The 10643-nt window shown below is 37.0% G+C and overlaps 2 protein-coding genes across 2 annotated transcripts; both read right to left on the bottom strand.

The window, feature by feature from the left end:
* Positions 1-2045: 2045 nt before the first annotated feature.
* LOC6620681 (ribonuclease kappa) lies at positions 2046-2947 on the bottom strand. Its single transcript, XM_002044846.2, has 3 exons — positions 2506-2947; positions 2320-2439; positions 2046-2252 (listed from the first exon to the last, which is right to left on the bottom strand). The coding sequence occupies exons 1-3, from the start codon at positions 2572-2574 to the stop codon at positions 2154-2156; spliced, it is 288 nt and encodes a 95-aa protein (XP_002044882.1). The 5' UTR covers positions 2575-2947; the 3' UTR covers positions 2046-2153.
* Positions 2948-9635: 6688 nt separating this feature from the next.
* Positions 9636-10283, bottom strand: LOC116801613 (ARL14 effector protein). The gene is made up of 2 exons (XM_032722234.1): positions 10048-10283; positions 9636-9994 (listed from the first exon to the last, which is right to left on the bottom strand). Exons 1-2 carry the CDS (start codon positions 10265-10267, stop codon positions 9831-9833), a joined length of 384 nt encoding a protein of 127 aa, XP_032578125.1. The 5' UTR covers positions 10268-10283; the 3' UTR covers positions 9636-9830.
* Between the last annotated feature and the right edge of the window lie 360 nt (positions 10284-10643).

The following is a 10643-nucleotide window of genomic DNA, read 5'->3' on the forward strand; positions in this document are numbered from 1 at the left end:
GGGAGAGCATGGAGCCCACCTATAGAGCCAGGGCGAAAAAATCGTATGGCGTTACGCATCTTGTTATTCTAGTGTCTTTGCTCGCACCTACACCTTTGCCTTGGCGTTCTGTTCCTCGCTTTGCAATCAAGACGCTCATTGTCAATTGTTTTCGTTACCTACGCATATATACATCGATGCAGAATCTCGCTCTCTAAAACCAATAAAATCATATTCGTTTGAAAAACCTACACACAATTCGTCTTTCATTGCTAAAAATTGGGTATAAAAAACTTATAAGCTCAAAAAAACTAAGACACTACTGATCTCAAAAAGAGTGCGATTGATTGATAGATTTAAACATTTAATATCAACTAGTTAAACATGCGAAAAAATATGTCTTTTAAAATAGGCGAAAAAAGTGAAACTCAAGGACACGAAGCTGACATAGGGAAACGGGATCCTAAAACTGTCAGAATGCTATGTACCTAAAATCAGCATAATCAATGTGTACCTGGAATCAGTTCCTAATTTGTAAGTGTCATCAGTATTCAATAAGCCAGAGCAAATACAAATAAGATTTAAGCTGTTTAATACGGTAAAATATCAAGCTGTTCAATACAAACAAAATAAAAATAAAAATTCGTGAATAAACTACTTAATTGCAAAACCAATAACTCAGTTCTTAAACGCTATGATGCAGCGTTGGGAATATGGAAAGCTTTAATTAGTAGCGATCTAATTCGCACATATTGGAAACAAATATCGATATCAATGCAAGCAATTATATATATGGTGCCTTAGTATCCCGAAGATAATTTCCCATCGGTTTTGTATTAGAACTTTCATTAACCATTGAAAAAGCATTACTAGGCATACTGTGACTGATCTCTTCATACGAAGTGTATAAATAAAATAAAGTACATTAAATCGAAGTAAATGTAAACGAATAAATTGAAAAGGTATTGCAAAATAAAGACGATATACACTATCCGTCATATTTAAACGAAATGTTCTGCTTCTTTTAAAAATAGCTTGCGCTTGATACCGATAAAAATCAGTGCGAAAACGATGAGCAATGCAAATAATGAATATAAGCTTAAAAGGTTGAAAATTGCAAAGGAACATTTAGACAAGCCGTTAAGTCGTTCTAGAGTATAAAAACAAAACAATTATTGTAAGATCGCCAATTCGCAAAAGGCAAAAAATACGGCTCGCTTGGGAGCCATGATGGTGTTGGCTACAAGGGTTCGGTGACCTGCAATATTTAACGACCCTAAACGAAAATGCACTTCCTTCTGGAGATAGGCTGATCGGCGATCATTTATCCTGCATAAAGATTATGCTGCCTACCACAAAGACTGAATTATAGCTAAGTTTCTAAAGGCTGTTGGCGTGACTGTCTTGAACTGGCCACATCAACGTCCAGATTTAAATATAATTAATAACTTCTAGTCTCTTTTAAAACGCAAAAAAACTGTTCCGTTACGCAAAACTCGCGAGGGCGATTTCTGAAATCACTTACCTTTGGAAAGAGATGATCCTTTACAATTTGGAGGATTTAGTAAGGGTTAGACTCCATAAAGTTATTCATGCCAAAGGGGGATATATTTATTAATTATTTCAATACTCATAAGCTCCAGCTTCATTAAACCTTTTTTTTTTTGGTATTAAAGACTAGTCATTGGCGATACAAAAATAAAAAAAAAAAAGCAAGAAATGTTCAAAAGCGTCGTCGAACCGTTTCACAGAATTTTATTAGAACCGTAAGAAGCATTTAAAATACCTCTGTTTATAGGCCTTACGTAGTTAAAATTCCTTAGAAACTGTGGAGAAAGAAAATATCGTTTCTTTTAGGCTTTTTTCAAGATTTTCAAAAAAAGATTGACCTCTTTAATAAAAGTGCTTTTATGACTCTGTAGCCCTATAGGAGTTTTGACTTACCGCTACTATAATACATCAAATATATTAATTCTAAAAATTAAAATATATAACAGCACATTGACCACATTAAGCCTAAAAAAAATTAATTGAATAGCCTTTTTGAGGCTTAAAGAACTTTAAACTTTAAATTGAACTTTAACTTTATTAAAACGAAAACACCTCTAACAAATACATTGAAGAGAAAATTTCAATACTAGTTGTAAGTAGTTGGGAAACTACATTTCAAATTATTAGTTAGCAGTTACTCTGCTATTCATGTAAAATTGCTGGGCGGAGAGCAACAAAGTCAAAACATAGATACATGCGGCAATCCAGCAGTTGTAGGCATTCTGAAAAAAAAAAAAATTACTTCACATTATTGGGCGTATGTACATATGTTGTGAATAGAGAACATACCTGATTGTATGCTCTATTTGCAGCTGCATAAAAATCTTCCAACGAATGGTATTCCTCTTCAAGAGGTAAGTCCTCAATGAGGGCTACACTATTTATGTAGAAGAATAAACCCATTAAAACCTGTAACATTAATATGTAAGTGGTTAATTTTTGAAAATGTGAAGAAGTTAGAACTTGAATACTCACCAATTGGACAATACCCCAAACAGAGATAATAAGACCACAAAGAGATAGCTTGGGACCACAGATTTTCATTTTTTTAATTTTTGTTAAACCACTTTTATGAGAGAACAAAGTTTAAGAAAACACAATTCGTCAGAATTCCTCAATGAAAACTGTGATTTTGTCAGGTGAACATATCATGTGACCAAACTTTCTGTGTGGCTGTGCACAAATAAATTTAAAATACTGATGCAGATGTAGATGTAGGCGATAAAAGAATATGTTCGTCAAACTAGCTTCGGTAAGCTAGTGACGATTTGGGAGCGGTGGAAATAGGAACATATGCGGATTTCTTCATAAAAGAAAGATCTAAGTATACATATATTACCAGGGTCATATTACCCTGGTAACACACTCTTTGGCATAGCGTGTTTCCAAATGCACTCGCACCACAGGGAAATCCGTGTCACAAATTATTATTATTATTATTATAAAATTATTAACTATTTTTCCTGAAAGTTTCATTAAAACTTGATTCACAGTTTTCAAGGAAATAGCGTTTTTTTAAAGATGTTCAATTAAAATAATAGAGAAATAAATAATATAAGAAAGAAGACACTAAACGAAAAAAAACGCGGAAAAAAACAAATAAAAATATTTTGAAATAGTTGCATTTTGTGCTACTTACTTGCAATAATGAACCTTAAAGCAGTCGCTAAATTTTTAACGATTCAAAATTAAAAAATTAACTGAACAGAAACGCAATAGAATAACAACAATGCATCCATCACCCTTCTTTTTTAGCTTCTATACTTTTAGTGAGTACCGCTAGTTTAAAATGTACTTGACCTTCTTTCTATTGTTATCGATAATATAGTGTCCGGTGATGTAAAAAAATACACACTTTTACAGAAATTATTTCATCAACTCAATAATTATTCTTATATTGTTGTGATTTTTATTTTCATATTTGTACGACGTATGTTAGAAAATACGTGTATGTTAATATTCACAATTTCACGAAAGGGGGATTTTATATCATGATTAACTGTCTTATTTAAAAAAAATCTATAAAATTTGAATAGAACAAAATCGTTTAACTAATTTTTATTTGAATATCAAATACTAAAACTCATATGTTGGGATGCCAAGTTTTGAAAATGGTTGTCTATTGATATCTCACTGCGGGCGAGAACCGAGTTTAACTGCGTCTGCTTTGGCTTCTCAAAAAATTTTTCCAATCTTTAATTTCGTGCAGCTTGCCTTGTCTTGTCTTATTTCTTCAAAGGGTTTTATTGTATATATATACAGTATGCCAAGAAACTGTTTACACACTGTGAAATAATTTGAATTTTTGACTTCAAAGGTAAAAATAAAGAGTTATTTGCTTTATTAAACGAAATTTTTTTATAAAATATAATGAAACAATATTTGTTTTACTTATAAATCAAAAAATAAATTAGGAATATTAAATATACAAGAAAATAAACAACAAATTCCTAGTTTACACACTTTTTGCACTATTAAGAAACTTATTACACATTTCGTGTTCCTATTTTGTTTTTGTATATATTTTTAAGCTATGAAATTTCACGTTCACACTTCCACTAGGTGTGTAACGGGTATCTAAAGGTGGTTTAACTCGACTATAGAATTCTCCGGTGCTTTCTATTTTTCCTCTATGCAGACATAGAGGAAGCGGAAGTTTTAAAATGTTCTCAGGCAGCAAACAATAAAAAAAATTACCCCTATCTATTGGGTGACGATGACAGAGGGCAGATCAGCATTAGATTCGTATCTCATTCGCTTAGGAGCCGGACCGCCCACAGGCCGTGGATAACAAATCTACAATTAAAAAAAAAAATTATATTTATAAGAAAACGTTTAATCAATTTGTTGGAGTTGGAGTCGATATTAATAGGTCCTCAATGAGGACCTGGTAGCACGATACGGGGAGGGTTTTACTGGCGCTGTGGATCTTGGTCGCAGCCTCTACGGTTAGGAACTCAAAGAGTAGCTAATGTTTCCTACGCACGTACGTTCCTCGCTCTTTTCCTCCGCCGTGGTGGTAAACCTTTTCGGTGGCCGCCACCACTTGTCGCTCGATGTCGTTCCGCGTAGAGGACTCCGGTCTCCACATTTGGGGTCTCCAGGCTATGTTGGCGCTTCCTAGAGCCCGCCCGTCCTCTTCGACTTCTTGCGAACGATCGGCACGCAGCAGTTGGTTAGGATCCTAATTAATAATCCACCATCTTCCCCGAGGGCGATCCAGATACCGCCGGTGGGTACGTTACAAGCATCCCAGTAGCTGAGCGTAGGGAGGGTGAAACCTCCTTTGACTTAATTAGAATTTTTAGCTAATTGGTTAGGACTTTACCGCCGTCAACAGATACCGCTAGTCCTGGCTCTGAAATTTATTAGTCAATTAGACTTATTATTCCCGTTGCTTCTAGAGTAAAAGAATCGCTTCCGCCCAAAAAAGGTCCATATATTATTGCTTAGGATAATTAGCCAATCCTGATCCTGCACCGGACCACCTTCTGGAGCCGAAACCCTACCTGCCTACGCAAATCATCTTTTAGCTGGCCAGATAAGCGGACGGCAGGTCGCTGCATTATAAACATATTTTTTTCATACACACCATTTCTGCCTGATGAAAAGATATTTATAACATTAGACAGAACAAAAAAAACTATGAATGCATAATAATAGCATAAGTAAGCTAACATAAATTATATATTATTGAAATTAGTTCACAGTCAGAATGTCCTGGAAAATCTCTATTTCCTGGCAAGAGTCTTGGCATAATTCATTACTGTCTCCCTCGGGATCATCTTGTTGAAGTTCGCACCGGCGCGTCATCTTATCAAACATTTAAACCGACTTGTAGTGTCTTTGTTTCAGTTTAGAGTTTGGAATATCTGCTACTAGATATCTGTCCGTTGGCATCACCTTCATAATAATGAAAGGTGCTTTATAGAGAGGCTCCAGTTTTCTTGATGTTCCAGTGCTGGACGGCTCATTCTCTACCAACACAATATCACCAAACCGACAGAGCATCAGTTGTTACGGCGGAGTTTGTCTCAGTATAGTCCGCTCATTATCCGTTAACATCTTTTGATCCTGAATTTGAATTACGTTGCTCAAGATATTCTTAATATTTCGGTGCTCATAACCGTACAAGATCTGAAAAAAAGAACATTTAGTGGTACTATTTATCATTGCTTTTATATTCCACTGGATTGAGCGCATTTGTATATCACAACGGTATTTATGTAGCGCTTTACAAAGTTGCGCATTTTAGAAAACCAAAATAGATTTAAAATTCGAGAAATCGTCTTCTCTGTGCTCATGGGTCTAGCCAAAGACCCTATAATAAGGTATGTAAATGATCCATTTTTATTATTTAACATTCAAATTAGATGCAGTTGAATTATTTTGCATTTATCGTGAGTGCACTTCTATCGTCAGCTGAATATTCAACTCTAGCAAGCTTTTAGAGAAGTAAATAGTTAGTATCATAAATATTTGGCAATGTAAAATTGCTATACATTTTATGTACATTTGTGTAAAATAGACAACGAACAAATCGATCGTTCTAAAATGAGCCAACGAGAATTGCGCGCTCAGAGGCAAAAAGAGCAAGACCAGCGCCGACTCTCTTTGCAGCGGAACAATGCATTCTTAACCGTTATGTCTGACGCCCGCGAGTTCCTAATCATCCACCCGGTCAATGACCTAGCACCTGCAGAATGCAAACGATCGCGATCTTGCTCACCAATGCTTATCAGGAACCAAAACATCCTTATTCCAATGCTCGTTTCTTCTAAAACAGGATAATAACTCCCTTGATAATAGCTACCTGGAACGCTATTGGCGTTCTTCAGTTCTTAGCCAACGTTATGCTACTCTCAGAGACTCACCTTACCGAAAAGTACAACTTCCAAATACCAGGATATAAATTTTACTTTACGAATCACCCGGATGGCAAGGCCCATGGAGGCACTGGGATACTAATACGATTGCGAATTAAGCACCACTTTCTTGGTAATTGGCAAGAAGACTGCTTACAATTTACCTCTATAAAACTCCAATGTCATAACGGTGCTCTCAATCTGGCTGCTGTCTATTGCCCACCTCGCTTAACAATCTCTGAGGAAAAATGCACAACACTTTTTGACTCGTTTGGTAAAAGGTTTGTTGCAGCTGGCGATCGGAATGCCAAGAACATGTATTGGGGATCTCGGATAGCGAATCCTAAAGGAAAACAGCTGTACAACTCAATCATCAAACCGCAACACAAACTTAACTATATTTCCCCGCGAGCGCCTACATACTGGCCATAAGATCCCATGAAGCTTCCAGATTTGATTGACTTTGCCATCACAATAAGGATACCCCAATCAATGATTACAGCTGAGGCATTTCCAGAATTCTCATCTGATCACTGTCCGGTGCTCTTTCATCTTTTGTACCAGCTACAACACATCGAGCGACCGTGTAGGCTTACAAGCAATAAACTGACCAACTGGGCGATTTACAAAAAAATATGTTTGTTCCCATACCGGCTTTTCTAGCCCCCTGGAAACCAAGCAAGACATTGATCAGTTTGCTGGTGATATAGAATTAATACTTGTCGCAGCAGCAAAAGCGTCAACTGCACAAGACAGCCATGTATGCAGTATAAAGTTTAACAAGACAAGTAGAGATATTGAACTGCTTGTGCTTGAAAAACGACGACATCGAAGGGAGTGGCAGGAGCACAGATCACCTAACGCAAAGAGTAAATTAAAAGCAGCTTCTCGCAGACTTACCAAAGCGTTTAACAAAGAAGAAGCGGACGCACAACTAAGGTACATCAAGAATCTCCCCCCACAGGCTCAAGGAACTCGTTGTGGAACTCGCGTGTACCTCTCCGTAACTCTACCGGAAACTGGTCTCGCAGTGACACGGACAGAGCAAGAGTCTTCGCTGATCATTTTAAAAAAGTATTTCAACCAAATCCAACCACTAACTCATTTACTCTCCCGCCTTTAACTGCATCTGACTTAGCACCACAAGATCCTGTAGAATTTCGGTCAAGCGAGATAACGAAAGTCATTAAAGAGCAACTGAATACTGGAAAATCGCCTGGCTACGACTTAATAACCCCGAAAATGATCATAGATCTCCCAATGTGTGCAGGTCTACGAATCTGCTTGCTCTTCAACGCAATTACTAAAATTGGATACTTCCCTCAAAAGTGGAAGAAATCAATTATAACTATGATCCCTAAGCCTGGGAAAGAGAAAACACAGCCATCATCATACAGGCCAATAAGCTTACTACTTGTCTATCCAAGTTATTTGAAAAAGTGTTGCTGATATGCATCAGCCCCCACCTCAAAACACACATCACACTCCCATCGCACCAATTTGGTGTTCGGGCAAAACATGGAGTCAGAAACAGGTTAACCGCATCACAACAGAAATTCGCACTGCCTTTGAACACCGTGAATACTGCCCAGCTCTTTTCTTATATAAAAGAGTGTTCGCGGTCAGATTCAGTACAAGCACTGCAAGCGATTGTACTATAGAAGCCGGAGTGCCTCATGGAAGTTTTCTGGGCCCAATTCTATACACCCTATACACGGCGGACATCCCAACAAACTACCAGATAACAATATCCACATTCGCTGATGACAAGTCGATCCAGATGCCCAGTAAAAACTACGATGCAACTAGCACGCCAACTAACTTGTGTAGAACATTGGCTTGCAGATTGGCGCATACGAGTAAATGAAGAAAAGTGCAAACAGGTAACATTTACCCTAAACAAACAAAGCTGCCGCCCTTGGTAATGAACCAGACGCGTATCGCACAAGCTGATATCGTAACATACTTAGGTATTCATCTGGACAAGCGGCTCACCTGGCGGAAACACATAGAGGCCAAGACGACGCACCTCAGTCTAAAAGCAAGGGATCTACACTGGTTTATAAACGTTTGCTCTCCACTAGGCTTGGAGTACAAATTCCTCTTTTATAATTTCGTTTTAATACCCATATGGACCTATGGCTCCGAGCTATGGGGCAACGCATCGATAAGCAACATAGACATAATACAGCGAGCACAGTCTAGGATTCTGAGAATCATTACTGGAGCTCCATGGTATCTTCGGAACGAGAATATACACAGAGACTTACAAATAAAACTTGTCATTGAGACAATAGCATAAAAGAAAGAAAATTACAATTTTAAAAACTATAAAAAACTCCAAACATGTAAATTCGTTTCTTCGATCAGAATTTATTTCGGCCCGAAAATAGTGGCTGCATCATAGTGTAAAACCAATGTATATGGCCGTTACGCATCTTGTTATTCTAATGTATTTGGTATAATGTAGGCACTGGTTTTGTGCGGGTTTTATTACTTGTTGTGGTTCTTGATTATTTTTTTCTTGTTTTTTTAATTTTATATATAAGCAGGTTAGTGTACAAAAATTTTAATAGGACAAGAAAAATTATAATAACAATAATTGAACTCCTGGGCATCTGTTGAGACCTCTGCTGGCTGCGGGACCCCGAGACCGGTTCCGGACGTTCCTGCCAGTATAGTTTCTCCCCTTCTTCACTAACGCGTTGGGACCGCCTGCATCTCAGGTAGGTGCACATGCCTCCCACAAAATTCACATCTGTGTATGTGAGCTGGTAGGGGTATGCGCTCCAGTTCCAGCCTTTATATATGTGTTTGCCGTTCTCCATTACGATATCGTTTGCTCCAGGCTATAGTTTACCGGTGACGGCGAGATTTTATACTTCACCGCACCAGCTTGTACATTTCCCTTAGTTTCTTCACGGTACTATTGGCGCTTTTCGTCGGGTACTCCTGTGGATTGTATGAAGCCGTTTGATTGTGTCGCTCCCCAGCTCCTATAGGAACCTCTTGAACGCCTTGCTTATCAACACTTTTCTACTATCACTCGCACACGGTCCTCTGCAGAGGACAATATCGCACCATTTCGCGAATCGAACCGCCCCATTGTAGGTCCAACGCCATCAATATATAAATAATTATACCATCAAAAATTTACTTATTACATTACATTAGTAATAATGAAAGTGAATTACAATTGAGAAATCACCCAGAATAAGTACATTTTAGAAAGAATCATCATAGTTGCAGAAGAATTAACTTTATTTTTTTAATCATTTCCTTTCAATTAGCACAATGATGTATTTTTCTGAATCAATTGAGAATTTTTATATGTGATGTGTTTCGTCTGAATGATAGTTTAATGCTCTTTTGGCTGTTCATGTATACTTATATTAAGTTACAAATATTTTAATAATATATGTGATTTGTTTAACTTTATCTTGATATATATTTATTTTGAATATTTAAATCTTTACCGTCATATGTAATGTCCTCATAAAAAAACTTTCGATTCGAGCGACATTGGGGACCACACCTGGTAGAGCCACAACTTCGGCAATTATACCAGCAACCATCACATTCTTGATTCATACAGTCGCCTGAAATACGGGTTTTATTAATTTCAACCTTGTAAAAAGTAATTTGTACTTACAAATGTCCATACCGTTTGAGCGAATATTTCCGTATTCATCATATGCGCCATTTTGACATTTCTTTCTGCCTTTTTTTTTATTTTCGGAATCTAAATGATGTGAGTATTCGTTAGAAACTCCCTTTTTTCTATGTCTCTGACGCAAGTTGCGACTAATGGAATAATCTGAATCTAAATACGGCTTCATATCTTGGGGAGATATTCTTATACTAAAATGCATACGCTCGTTTCAAAAATGAATTTAAACCACGCTAATAGGTTGCAATTATAGTGTGCACACACTGCCGTATTATTATATTTATATGGTGTCTACACTGAACTTACGATTCAATTGTCACTGATTTAATCAATGATAATTACCATCTCGCGGAACATATTATAATCGTATTATATAATTGGGTTGTTTTGCACTAGGCGATACCTCAGGCAATAGAAATCAATTAATTATATCAGCAAACATACCAAGCATCCCAAAATACCAAGCCAAAATTTAAATTACATGAGACTATGTCCCTAATTTTTATACCCGTTACTCGTGGAGTATATAGTATACTAGATTCACTGAAGGTAGGTTAACAGGCAAACGCTCTCTACTT

Source organism: Drosophila sechellia, chromosome 3R, assembly GCF_004382195.2.
Source record: "Drosophila sechellia strain sech25 chromosome 3R, ASM438219v1, whole genome shotgun sequence".
NCBI lineage: Eukaryota > Metazoa > Arthropoda > Insecta > Diptera > Drosophilidae > Drosophila > Drosophila sechellia.